Source organism: Ascaphus truei, chromosome 1 (assembly GCF_040206685.1).
Source record: "Ascaphus truei isolate aAscTru1 chromosome 1, aAscTru1.hap1, whole genome shotgun sequence".
Classification (NCBI taxonomy): domain Eukaryota; kingdom Metazoa; phylum Chordata; class Amphibia; order Anura; family Ascaphidae; genus Ascaphus; species Ascaphus truei.
Window position 1 is genome coordinate 451298167 of NC_134483.1, and position 13966 is coordinate 451312132.

Below are 13966 nucleotides of genomic sequence, written 5' to 3' on the forward strand. Positions count from 1 at the left end.
CACCACACTCTCTCTCTCTCTCCCCCCACACCTGGCTTTTTATTTCTAGATCCGACATTTACACACACAAAGACACACACACGCGTTAACAAGGACTAATTGTAGTATAATGTAATACAATAAATACATTTATGTCAAAAACGAATGTTGTTCTGACTAGGTATTTATTAAATGTATTTTATTTATATATTTTATTTTAAAGCGGGGTTGGTTGCAGGACTAGGGGCGGGGTTGTGACTAGGGGCGGGGTTGGGGGCGGGGGACTAGGTGGCGAGTAGATTTTTTTGGTCGGGCAACTAGATTTTTGGGTGATTTGTCGAACACTAATATACAGTGTTCGACAATTCATTATAACTACATGCCCGTGACGAGTGCATTTAGGCCGCGGGCGAGTAGTTCTGCGGCTCTAGGAATTCCCCATGTAATTTTTCCTGCTCACACTATGTGAGCCCATTTTATTTGGCTCCTTCTTGCAGGTACTGCAATGGCCGTGCGGGCGTCAGACGCCGCGCTGCCATGCCAACATGATGCTCGTGACGTCATGATGTCACGCAGCGTCAAGGAGCTGAGGCGCACGAGCCGAGCCACCATTGGAGCCTGGCGGCCAGCACGTACCATCTGCCGCCCCCGCGTGCCCCATCTCCCGCCCGGCTGACCGCATTTTCCATCTCCCGCCCGCATCTCCCACCCGACTGGCCGCATCTCCCGCCCGACCTCCAGCACCGCCCGCATGACCTCCAGCACCGCCCGCATGACCTCCAGCACCGCCCGCATGACCTCCAGCACCGCCCGCATGACCTCCAGCACCCCCCGCATGACCTCCAGCACCGCCCGCATGACCTCCAGCACCGCCCGCATCTCCCGCCCGACCTCACACCCGGCGTCACGCACCTCCCGCCCGACCTCACACCTGGCTTCCCGGCGTCACGCACCTCCCGCCTGACCTACCGCAACCGGGCTGCCCGACCAACAGCACCTCCCGCCTGGCTGGATGAACTGCTGCACAGGTGGGCCCTCCTTTCAATGAATACCGTGTCTCTGTGTGTGTGTGTCTCTGTGTGTGTGTGTGTGTGTGTGTCTGTGTGTGTGTGTCTGTGTGTGTGTGTCTGTGTGAGTGTCTGTGTGTGTGAGTGAGTGTCTCTGTGTGTGTGTGTCTGTGTGTGTGCATGTGCGTGTGTGTGTGAGAGAGAGAGTGTATGTGAGTGTGAGTGTGTCTCTCTGTGTGTGTGAGTGTGTCTCTCTGTGTGTGTGAGTGTTTCTCTCTGTGTGTGTGAGTGTGTCTCTCTGTGTGTGTGAGTGTGTCTCTCTGTGTGTGTGAGTGTGTCTCTCTGTGTGTGTGAGTGTGTCTCTCTGTGTGTGTGAGTGTGTCTCTCTGTGTGTGAGTGTGGTCTGTCTCTGTGTGTGTGTGTGTGTGTGTGTGTGTGAGAGAGAGAGTGTGTGTGAGTGTGAGTGTGTCTCTCTGTGTGTGTGAGTGTGTCTCTCTGTGTGTGTGAGTGTGTCTCTGTGTGTGTGTGAGTGTGTCTCTCTGTGTGTGTGAGTGTGTCTCTCTGTGTGTGAGTGTGTCTCTCTGTGTGTGAGTGTGTCTGGTCTCTGTGTGTGTGTGTGTGTGTGTGTGTGTGTGTGTGTGTGTGTGTGTGTGTGTGTGTGTGTTTCTCTGTGTGTGTGTGAGTGTGTCTCTCTGTGTGTGTGAGTGTGTCCTCTGTGTGTGTGTGAGTGTGTCTCTCTGTGTGTGTGAGTGTGTCTCTCTGTGTGTGAGTGTGTCTCTCTGTGTGTGAGTGTGTCTGTCTCTGTGTGTGGTGTGTGTGTGTGGTGTGTGTGTGTGTGTGTGTGTGTGTTTCTCTGTGTGTGTTGTGAGTGTGTCTCTCTGTGTGTGTGAGTGGTGTCTCTGTGTGTGAGTGTGTCCTCTCTGTGGTGTGTGAGTGTGTCTCTGTGTGTGTGAGTGTGTCTCTGTGTGTGTGTGAGTGTTGTCCTCTGTGTGTGTGTGAGTGTGTCTCTGTGTGTGTGTGAGTGTGTCTCTGTGTGTGTGTGGTGGGATACCAGAAGTGTCACCCAATCACCCCGCCCTCTGCCTCTCACCCTCTCTCTCTCGCCCTCTCTCTCTCTCGCCCCCTCTCTCTCTCTCTCGCCCTCACACTCTCCCTCTCTCTCTTCTCTCCCCCCACTCTCCCTCTCTCTCTCTCCCCCACACTCTCCCTCTCTCTTTCTCCCCCCCCCCACACACTCTCCCTCTCTCTCTCTCTCCCCCCCACACTCTCTCTCTCTCTCTCTCCCTCTCCCCACTCTCTCTCTCCTCCCCCACACACTCTCTCTCTCTCCCCCCCACACTCTCTCCTCTCTCTCCACCCCCCACACCTCTCTCTCTCTCACCCCCACACTCTCTCTCTCCCGCACACTCTCTCTCCCCCACACTCTCTCTCTCTCTCACCCCCGCACTCTCTCTCTCTCTCTCACCCCCACTCTCTCTCTCTGTCACCTCCACACTCTCTCACACTCTGGATCTCTTATTTACCCTATATATCTTAACTGCCCTATACTACACCGAAATAACCTATACTGCTTTCTTCCAGATCAGACTCAAGCTTCACACGGGAGACATCGGAACCCCCCCCTAACCCAGAAGACAGGTAGGGAACACATCCCCTCCAATGTATAACATTGCGGGAATGAGGGTACCTGGACATTGAGGGACTGCGGATCAGGTAAAATCCCAGGCGGGATTGCTGCTTTAGATATTGTGAAGCGGGGACATCCAGACACTGGTTAAGGGGTTCAGGAAACTAGTCATTCACATCTGGCTTTTATTTCTAGATCGACATTTACACACACACACAACACACACACACGTAACAAGGACTAATTGTAGTATAATGTAATACAATAAATACATTTATTGTCAAAAAACGAATGTTCTGACCAGGAATTTATTAAATGTATTTTATTTATATATTTTATTTTTAAAGCGGGGTTGGGGGTGGGACTAGGGGTGGGGTTGGGGGCGGGACTAGGGGGCGAGTAGATTTTTTTGGTTGGGCGAGTAGGTTTTTTGGGTGATTTGTCGAACACTGTAATATATATATATACACACAGTTAGCACACAATCAACAGTGACCAAAGTTTACATATTAGAAGCTTGTTCTTGTTCAAACAGAATAGTGCTGAGCTGAGAGGCCACATAATTAAAGCTTCTGCTTCCGAGAAATGGGAGATTGGGGAGCTTGGCTAGTTGTGCACCAGTGACATTGGATTTGTGGGCAGAATAAGACAAGCTGATGCTCTCTTGGGTCACAGGACCCTCGTAAAATCAGCCAACCTCCACACTAATATGTCCATACGTACAGAGCTGTTAAGTTCAACTGGCACAAATAAGGGGATTCTGAACCAGAAGAACCGCATTGTAAAATGAAACTTCTTATTATAGTGAAGACCTACAAATGAATGAGAATTGCTTCTGAGTTGTGACAGCCCTGTAAGTTCTAGTTTCTCCTTTTCTAGCACAGCAAGTTAAAACCATATATGTTTTGCTACTAACTTTACAGTATGTTCTGTGTTAAAAGCCACTGCATGTTGCAGTGAAACTAAGGTGCAAAAGCTATTACCGTTTGTTATCAGCCATTTCATTGAATGAAAGTTCACTGTAGATCGTTAAAGGGCATTTAAGTGATTTGCTCTTAACCATCAACAACTATTGCACTTGGATAAACTCCTCAAACTCAGATGTATTAGAATATACTCACTTTCCACCTCACACTTATTACCCCGCGAGACATTTTTTTGCTGTTGTACAGTTGTAAAACACAAGTCACATCCCCCCACACACCAGAAGTAATTCAGTGATGAAACTCACCTTCCTCATCCGAGACGTCAAGCACCTCTGTCATTGTCTCTGGCACATTGTGCTTGTGCTTCTCCGTCACCGTCTGCTAAAACAAAACCCAATCCGATATTAAAGTGAAACTGTAAATGAGTTTGGACCTGATTTCCTAATAGGCTTTATACTATGGTGAATTACCTTGCCATTGATTTAATAGCATAATGCACAGCAAGAACAGATTTAGAAAGACCATATGGTGGGAATTTAATGGTAACCCAACTCCTGTATTGTATTATTGCTATAATGTTAAGAACAGGCTATTCACATCAGGAAAACGGTTTCGCAGTCTCTAATAAACTTGTAATACGTTGCTCTGCGCTGTTCTGCTGTTGGAAAAAAAGAAAGCACTTCCTATGATGAATCTGTAGGTGGAAGAAGGTGGGTCCTCTCTGTGAATTGATCTTTCTTCTGTCCTCCGCACTAATATTAATAGATGGCACATGTACAATAGCTCAAACACACATGTTTTCAGAGTTGTCTGAAATGGATTAGGCAATGTCCCCGGAACGGTTGTGGAAACTCGCACAGTCATATGGAAATTATTATGTGGAACAGCAGTTGCAAAAGATTTAACTCTATTGTGCCTAAAAACAGCACCGTTGTTGTTACCACATTATGTACATATACATCTACTGTATATACGGTACATCTAAATAGGAAAACTCCTTAGGAGAATAAGCATTATGAATGGTTAATGAATCTGTGCCAGCTAGGCTGGTATCAACCGAAATGTAGAGATACTGTACATATTGCCCTAGGGAACTACTTCTGATCTTTAAATATGTAACAGTGTAGCATTAAAGCACTGCTTTGCCTGACAGGACATGTCAGCATTTGATTAGTGAGTTCAGTGGTTCAGTGTATTGGTCTAATTTATCTTTCGGCAATGAGCAATTCATGTGCACTTTTGCATGTAATGTACAGGTGTGACTGCACCCATACACTAATAACAAATAGATCCTTATAGTGCAAGCAGGCCCAATAAAAGTATGATTTAAAGCAGTCTTGGTAAGCAGACCACTGGCATGTCAGCTTTGCTGTGTTTGTGAGGCGTCAGCCTCTTCTGCTTTATACCCCACAAAGAACAGGAGAGCATTTATTCACAGTAATAGTTTCCCTGTGCTTGCCGCAGATTAATGGTCATCGGGAACATAAGTGGTTATTTATATAATGGTATTTTTTTTAATACTTGAGCATATTCAATTTTACATAGGACCTAACATAAAAAGCTGTTCTAATAATTACAAAAGTAATTAGGCCAGTTATTGCAGTTATACATATTCTATCTCCATAAATAACATGCACATACGCTTTTTTAACGTTTGACAGGTGCACTCGATAGGTGACATCTAATGCAGGTATATGAAGTATGAGTCAAGCACCCCCTGTATTTATTGGTGTCATTCTGCTATCATTTGGGCGTTTACTTTTAGTTATTTAAGGGGAATCTGTCACTGTGCTTCCGTTTGTCTTGATAAAGGTCCATCATGGCCCGAAAATGTGACTCAGAGAAAACCTCATTGACTTATGTAATTATGTATAATTCCCAATATCAGTATACATTCACATGAGCCTCTCCCACTTCATTTAATAAAAAGAGGAATTCATTATTATTTTAGGAATGGTTACCAGGCAACTACCTGCTAGCTAGCCAATGAATATTGGCAGAACCATCACTTTCTGTTACTGGTTGGCTGCATAGCAATAAAGCTGCTCAGAGTCTATTTTTGCCCACTTTTGAGAATATTCTGGCTCGAACCGTACATAAAAAACCAAGATGTTTCCAATGTTTAAACAAAAGCAGAGCGGTTTGCTGCTTTAAAGCCCTGCAAAGTGCATCGGTGTGGCCTTATCATTTCCAGGAGGTTGCACAGGAGATAATGGACTGAAAAGGGCGCAGGGAAGAATAAAGAAAGATAAAAAATAAATAAAGGAGGCGTAACAAGGGATGGGATCAGTTAACTTTAGTAATAATAATCATGTATTATTATATTATTATATCATACTTTGTTAATATTATTTATTTGTGTATACGTGTGGATTGCTATAGTCTAGGAATTGCGGAGTAAACAATGTGTGAAAAAGTACATTTTGGGCTGTCCTTAGATTTTATACGGTAAATTGTTTATTTTAGGGTGCACTGCATGGTATTGTGGAAGCGTTTAGTGTTGTATGTTACATTTATTGGGACTTACAGTAAATGCATCCAACAGCATTGCAAGAAAAGTATACAATTATAGTTAATTGCATTACAGGTTCCAGCACTGCAAGCCTAAGGCTAAGGCCCCGCTCCCTCAGTCATCACGCCCGTACTGCATGCAGGCAGCGCGCTGAGAGGCACAGACCGCTATCTGCGGTCTGTAGGGAGCGGGAGCCGGAGCGGGGGGGCGTGGTTTGAGCGGGCGGGGGGGGTGGCGTTTTTTGAACGGAGGGTCCATCCGTTCGTACCCCCCTCGCCTCCTCCGGTGTGCAGGAGCCCGGAGGCCAGACTCCCTCCTCCTGAATGAAACTTGAGCCGGCAAAAAAAAACAGGCCGTCTCCCTACGAGCTCCTTCCCTGCTCCCCTGCTTACCTCCTCATTGGCTCACACGCGCACCACGTGACGCGTCAACGCTCCAGAACACCTTCTTCTGGTAGCGCTGGCCGGCTGACGCGTCACAGCACGTAGTGAGCCACGGAGGGAGGAGGCAGCGGGGACCAACGGATTGCAGGTAAGGGGCTGGTGGCGCACGCGGCCGCACGCGCCACCGGACGCAGCGGGACCGAGCCCTGAGATGCTTTTATATATTTCAACATTATTCAGCTACAATATATCATCACTTAACAAGCCCTAACGGCTCATACACCAGTTTGTGTTAAACTCTTTTTTTTTAGCAGACCTGGAACGGATTTTCATAGTCAAAGATAGCACAGAAATAACAGCCGGCAGGTGGGAAGCTCTGAAGTTGTTGCAGAGAAGGGGAGAAAGAACAAGGATACCGAGCAGAGAACTAGAAGGAACCACATCTGACAACTCTTACTGTATCTCTGCAAAGAACGCAGAAATGTTGTTTTGTTTTTTTTAACTCTTCCTTTCCTACGGCATGAGTTTATCTGCAGGACAATATGTACATTTTACAGTGTGAGATTGAGGAGTTCCGCTTCTGCAGTCCGATCAAATACAAGTGAAAATATTTTTTATTTAAACTCGATTAACAATAATAACAAGAATTAGTTGTCCACGGCAGAAACCTTCTTGAATCATGTTTAATAGCAGATCGTTTTAATGACATAAATCTATCATTATGATTTCAAGGTGAACATGTTTTATAGAAGTCTGCTGCTAATACTAGCAACAGATTGCTTATAATCTTCAGGCCAATGTATCACATACTCGCTGGCACTGACTGAGCCTATTTAATGCCTAACTTTGCTGCCACCTAAGATGACGTGAGTTTCTCTCAATTCAGAAGTCCTCTGATTTAACCTCTTTGCTGCCAAAGGGAGACAGGAACTTTTATCTGTGGTTGGTTGCAATTAAATCAGAAAGATATACACCATCGCTTATTTATAAATCGAATAGTGTTATTTGTCCAACAAAAACTATTGCTGCAGACACCAAATATAGTTGCTTAAAAAAACAAGCGCGTTTACACCGTTGCAGTACGACAAGACATAGATCATGATGCATCCAATGAACATTATTGCGGCAAATATGAAAGTATTAAACTTTACTGTAACTTTTGTCTGCGGGTTTACAGTTTTTCTACACTGCATCTTTTTTATCTCATCACCATATTTTTGTTCCCCTGAAAAATATTCAGTACCATTGTGCAAAATATAACACTGATTATAATACACACATACACACATTTGCACATAAGAGAGCTGCTTGCAAGGAAAGGAAGACCCAGGCACAAAGGCAGTGCATGTCTGCATAATCCCAGCAAGGATCTCACATGTGATTCCGACATTTGGTGACAGCTCCAGAAACAGTCAGGATCCAGGCAATACTTACTGTGGTGGTGGTGATGATTTCTTCAGTAACGACCTTCAGAGTGTCCACCACAGAGATGTATCCCAGACGCCTAGCAATCGCAAGGGCAGTGTTGCCATTCTGCAGCGGAAGGTGGAGTGGGAGAGAGAATGTGAGACTGGGTGGTGATGGGAGCCAATGAGATCACACACACTAGAGTGCATGAGCCAGCATTTCCATCCAAAACAAGGCACACAGCGGAAAGGCACTGGTTTCTAGCAATAAGCTGTAGTTAACTTTAGAAGTTCTTCTCTCAAGCACAAATCCCCATGGCAACACAACATACCTACATCTGCCAGCTTTTCTACATACAAACATACTGTCTGCTTTAAGGCTGTCACGCACTAGTCCAAATTTGTCTTAAATTAAAACAACTTTAGCTGCTTCCAAATGCAGGATTAGCTGCTCTCACTTAAAATGCATTTACTGGCTAACAATTAATGTTTCAACTATATTTTAAGGTGACCTATCTGCTTGGAAATGGAGCTCCAGTGTTTTTACATCTATACAAATACGCAGATTGTAACGATTGCATTCATCTGGTGACTGCGCTCCCTTAAGAAAAAATAACGCTACATACACACATCTGACAATCATTTAGTGTAAGTACATGTCATTTCCACAGAGGAAAGTCTTAGTTTTAGTATCTACAGAATAGCATGAGCTATGGAGGCTGTGTATGTACTGTATAACGACTGAAATGGATTGAAAGACGGCATTACGTTAAAAATGTATTTATTCACCTAAAGTCATTAGCGGCATACTGTATGTTGGTATGTTCTTGGCACACATTTTATTTTATTTTTTTTTTCAAATATTTTTTTTATTTTTATGGTATCACAACAAGGCTTTGAAACAGAAAGAAACAATGTACATATATATATATCTTTAAACAACAGTGCTTTCTTTCTTGGTATTTAAACACATATTCTAGACATAAGGACTTAAGATATTTCATTAAAGCTAACACAAACTCTATATTAGTTTTGGATCATTTAGATATTTCTGGACTTCCAATCAGGAGATTGCAACCTTCAAAGTCCTTAAATTCTTTTTATTAATGAACGTTTTATTAATATTTGTATGAAGTCTGTCATGGTAAAATACATGTACATAAATGTGTTGCAAGTCGTAATAAAACCTCATTGAAAATATATTTAACTGATATATGTACAGAGCGAATATGTTCATACAGTACACATGAATGCATTAACAATTGTTTGCATCTTTTTGCCTTTGTTTTACCCCAAGAAACCGTTGCTGGACAATTTTGACACATTTATGGTGCACAAAAATGAAACATGCTTGTTATTTAAAATGACATTTAATACACGTCTGCGCCACAGACAACGTCCAAATTCTGCCTCTTAACTCCAGGCACTAGTGTAATTTTTTTCTTTTTGTAAATGACGTTGACATACACACTGCAGAACAAAAAATGTGTTTTATACATTGGTGCACAGATACACAGTAACGTTCTATTCTTATGAACGACTGCTTTACAACACAATCACTTAAGGTGACGCTTTATACATAGTCCAGCCCCATAATATATATATATATATATATATATATATATAATATATATATATATATATATATATATATATATATATAGCCAAGGACATACTTGAAAACGAGAGGTAACTCTCAATATATTACTTCCTGGTAAAACATTTTATAAATAAAAAATAAAATATAAATAAATAATATATATATATAAAGCAGAAAGTAGCCGTGTTAGTCCAGTTGCGATAATGCAGAATAAATTAGATCTTCAGTATTAGGTGATCCGTTTTTTAATGGACTAACAATTTATGTCATAGGACAAGCTTTTGAGAGTTCTCCTCTCTTCTTCAGGTCAAGCAATAGTATTGCTTGACCTGAAGAAGAGAGGAGAACTCTCAAAAGCTTGTCCTATGACATAAATTGTTAGTCCAATAAAAAAGGTATCACCTAATGCTGAAGAACTCATTTATTCTGCACTATATATATATATATATATATATATATATATATATATATATATATATATATATATACATACACACACACACACACACACACACACACACACACACACACACACACACACACACATACATACTGTACACACACAGACACAGACACACAGTGAAATCTTTAAATAGGTTAAGGATGATATCTTAATGCAGTAAACGTTTCGGTCTTCCTTAGTATCTCTGGCTGATTGTTAAGCAACCACTATAAACAGTGGAAGTCCAGTCATGCAGAGAGTTAAATACTAATAGAAAAGGTCTCGATAATGTTGCAAAACAATACAACAAAACAAGATGTCGAAAAGGCACATTGCCCCAGGAAATGCAGTAAAGATAATGATAAACACAGGTACATAGTAGCGGGAAAATGTATACAGAGCAAAGTTGCAAAATGGTTGCGCAGAATAATGTTGCAAATCCAATTTTTAGATAGACTTATGGCAAGCAAATATATGCAAAATATATATATCTGTATATTAGTAATGGTACTGTACACATACTGTATAAAACGGTCTGAAATATGTTTCACAGTAATTTAGAGACCCAACCAAAATTTTATAGTCCGACATGCCAGTTAAAAAAGTGGCTCCTATAGAAATAAATCTCCATCGCTTTGAATATTCACTCGTGTCTCTGCTTGATGTCAGACTCAGACTCAGACTCAGCCAGACAGACAGACAGACAATGAGGCTGCATTTGTCTGTATGGCTGAGTCTGAGTCTGACATCAAGCAGAGACACGAGTGAATATTCAATTTGAACGAATACAGCTGTCTTGTGTGAGGGGGTAATCCAGGAAGTGGAAGTGGAACAGCGTCTCCAGTGTTACCCGGATCAGCATCACATGTTCATCTCCAGCGTGATTTCGGTGGTGTGCTGACGGAGGGACGCGGAAACCCCTGTGGTCATCGCGGTTACATCCTTTGGTGAGACCATTCCTTAATCCCTTGCCTATGCTATTTGCTTACCCCCCATCTCCATCTATAGAGGTCAATATCAGCCTGATTTTTCCACGTTTGCATCCGCAATCTATCATCTGACGGGTCAATTACCTCTCCCCATTTGTTGCTCCAGTCATTTGCTACCTATCGAGTGACAATTCCTCCCACATCTCACTGCCTCCTACATTTGCGCTATTGGACGTTTTTTGGTTACATTTCCCTTCTTTTTTATTTTCAAGAGTACTCTTTAAGAGTTTTTTATTGTCATATATTGTGTTTATTGTGTCAATTGGCATCATTGTGTTTGTTTTAATCTGCTCAGTCACCTTGCCTTCCTTGCTTAATTAATACATTTTCCTATTTTATATTGCTATACAGGATTGCGCCTTTTTTCTTTCTTCCATTTAATCAGGATAGGCATATCCTCATTAGGGCTGCATCCTGCTAGCTCATTTCACCTGGGTCAGTACATTTATTAGTCACCCATTTACTCACTTATAGTATTTCATTTGTGTTAGTCATAGCGCTGATTTCTTTATGTTATATATATATATATAAATATATATATATATATATACACACACAAATTACTAGTTATTTAGCACTATATTTCACATTTTTAGTGGTTAATTAACACATTTAGAATTGGTGCTATTACTGTGTGTATATATATATATATATATATATATATATATATATATATATATATATAGTTTTTTTTTATAATATATATATATATATATATATCTATATATATATATACACACCACACTTATTAAGGTTATGGTGGGTAGAAAAAGTGACAAAAAACCTCCACAGTAAAGCATATAGCAACTGTAAATATTACTGTATGTTCATTTGCATGTCTTAGACAGGTCTGCAACCCTGTCCTGTCTCGTGTAATATGAGCTTGAGACAAAAGGTGGCACTGTGTGCTCATTTGCATGTCATTTCCCAGAATCCCTTGCTGCAGTGTAAGTGCTGTGTGCTGAGCGATAATGGTGAAAGACAGGGTTGCAGACCTGTCTAAGACATGCAAATGCACATACAGTAATATTTACAGTTGCTATATATATATAAAATAGCATATCTAAATAAACAGTGTATATAATATATATTATTATTATTAAATATTCAGAGCAGTGTTGTTCTATTGGTTAAATAGCAGAACCCCCAGCTGAATAAACCTCATATTTTCTCGACATTAGCTAGTTTTAATACAATTATTTGCATTTCCAGATGTGACATGTCTTTTTCGTATCTCTGAATTCATACATTAGAGTATTTGCAGAAAAAAAACATCCAAATGATACGGTAATAAAAAATGGCACTTACCGCCGTCATGGCATTTGGCTTCGCCCCATGCTGGAGCAGAACGTTTATGATGTGAGTATGTCCTTGCTGGGCAGCTTGATGTAAAGGGGTGTAGCCATTCTGTTTAAGAAAAGTAGAATGAATGCAAAAAAAAATTGAAAATCTGTTTAATTTAGCACTGCTCATAACCGTCATGTTCTCTCCACATTTCTACATCCGATTAATAAATAAAAAAATAAATAAAAAACAGCCTGGGTTCAGTTATTTAGTAGTTGATTTGTGGAATTACAGTAAAATAAGTCCCTAGAAAGCAAATAAACGAATCTGGCAACATATTGGATTCATTAGAACACTAAAAAAAAGACACTTATTGCTTTTGGACCTCCAATGAGTTCCAGAATTGGGATGGATTCCAAAATGAGCTATATTTTTTACCTTGCCTATTTTAAGATGACATCATGAGCAAAGAATACTAACTCAATTTCTACTGAACAAAACACTGTTTTTGATTTTAATAAATACCACATGGTTTATGTCTTCGTTTATGTAATAAAGCACTGCCATTGTGTTTATAAGAAACATATTAATCATTTCCCTTGGAATGAGCATTGAGGACATGGTGTCCGTGTGTTATATATTTCCTCCAGATGATCTTTGTTTCCACTAACATTGTGAATATAAGATGTACACATAGTATTGATCATGGCCTAGGCCTTCAAAAAAGGATTAGAAAAAAAAAAAAAAACATATGACCTGTATACTTTAACTAATACAGTATTTATAAATGCAAGTTTGCAATACTAGTGCAACAAATATTAATACTCCAACTGCATATCTGGGTTATTTCAATATATCAATATTAATTCATACTGCACAGTATAATGGGAAATGAAATAAGTTACTTGACCTTCAATGATTTCTACAAAATAATTATTATGGCTAGTATAATGGCGCTGAGATCCGGCAGTGTAACCCTGGCACAGCACTACATCATAATCCTGGACATCAGCAACAGCATCAGGGTTACTGGTGTCCACAGTTACAACAGTGATATGAAGGTCTGTGCTATTAAAACCACACAATTCAGCTTCCTACACTACCACCATGTATATTTAACCTGTACTAGGTAAGGTGCTAGATAAGCGGAAAATCATTACCTTTGTTTTAGCATTGACACCAGCTCCGTGCATGAGAAGAAAGTTCACGGTCTTAATGTTTCCATAGTGACAGGCTACAATTAGTGGTGTGTAACCCAGCTGCAAAAAAACGAAAACACAAACATATATCCTGGACTCTAGCAAGATGATGATCTATTGCCGAGCGACGTACGGGTGATAGCGGCAACATGTTTCCAGGGGTGAAAATATAAAATAAAAGTTTGGAAGGTGGGTGTGTTGTTTTAAAAAGAATGAAAACAATGTTATGTTGAGCTAGATAAAAGGGTAATTTAAAGAGAGTTGCGCTGTGTTTGAGCACAAAGCTGTTTTTGGAGAATAAACAAAGCCACCCAATCATGTATTCAGCTACGTATTCTAGGCGCTTACTGAGCACAGTGGTAGTCGAAGTGATCTCAAATGGAGTCATTAGGCCTTTGCATAGTTACCTTAGTCTGAGAATCAAGGTTGGCCTCATTTTTTGCCAATATGTCAACTACATTCACTTTGTCCTCCTGGGCTGCAAGGTGCAGGGGTGTCAGTCCATTCTGAGGGGCAAACATACACATGACTTGTTAGAGCAAGAACTACAAAAAGTAATCTAGTGTACAAAGGCAAGGGACAAGTAAATGTGTTATAATCACAGACTTAGTC

At 41.0% G+C, this 13966-nt stretch overlaps 1 protein-coding gene across 35 annotated transcripts in view; it reads right to left on the reverse strand.

Annotated features, from left to right (window-relative positions):
- Positions 1-13966, reverse strand: part of ANK2 (ankyrin 2) — a 613918-nt gene that overhangs the window by 116420 nt on the left and 483532 nt on the right. For 20 of the 35 annotated variants that reach the window (XM_075616702.1, XM_075616836.1, XM_075616719.1 and 17 more), the window contains 5 exons: positions 13762-13860; positions 13316-13414; positions 12180-12278; positions 7869-7967; positions 3845-3917 (listed from right to left, as the gene is read on the reverse strand). In XM_075616702.1, coding sequence (XP_075472817.1) covers positions 3845-3917; positions 7869-7967; positions 12180-12278; positions 13316-13414; positions 13762-13860 — 469 coding nt within the window. Of the gene's footprint in view, positions 1-3844; positions 3921-7868; positions 7968-12179; positions 12279-13315; positions 13415-13761; positions 13861-13966 lie in introns of all 35 variants that reach the window. The other 15 variants (XM_075616768.1, XM_075616795.1, XM_075616740.1 and 12 more) reach the window with 1 other exon arrangement.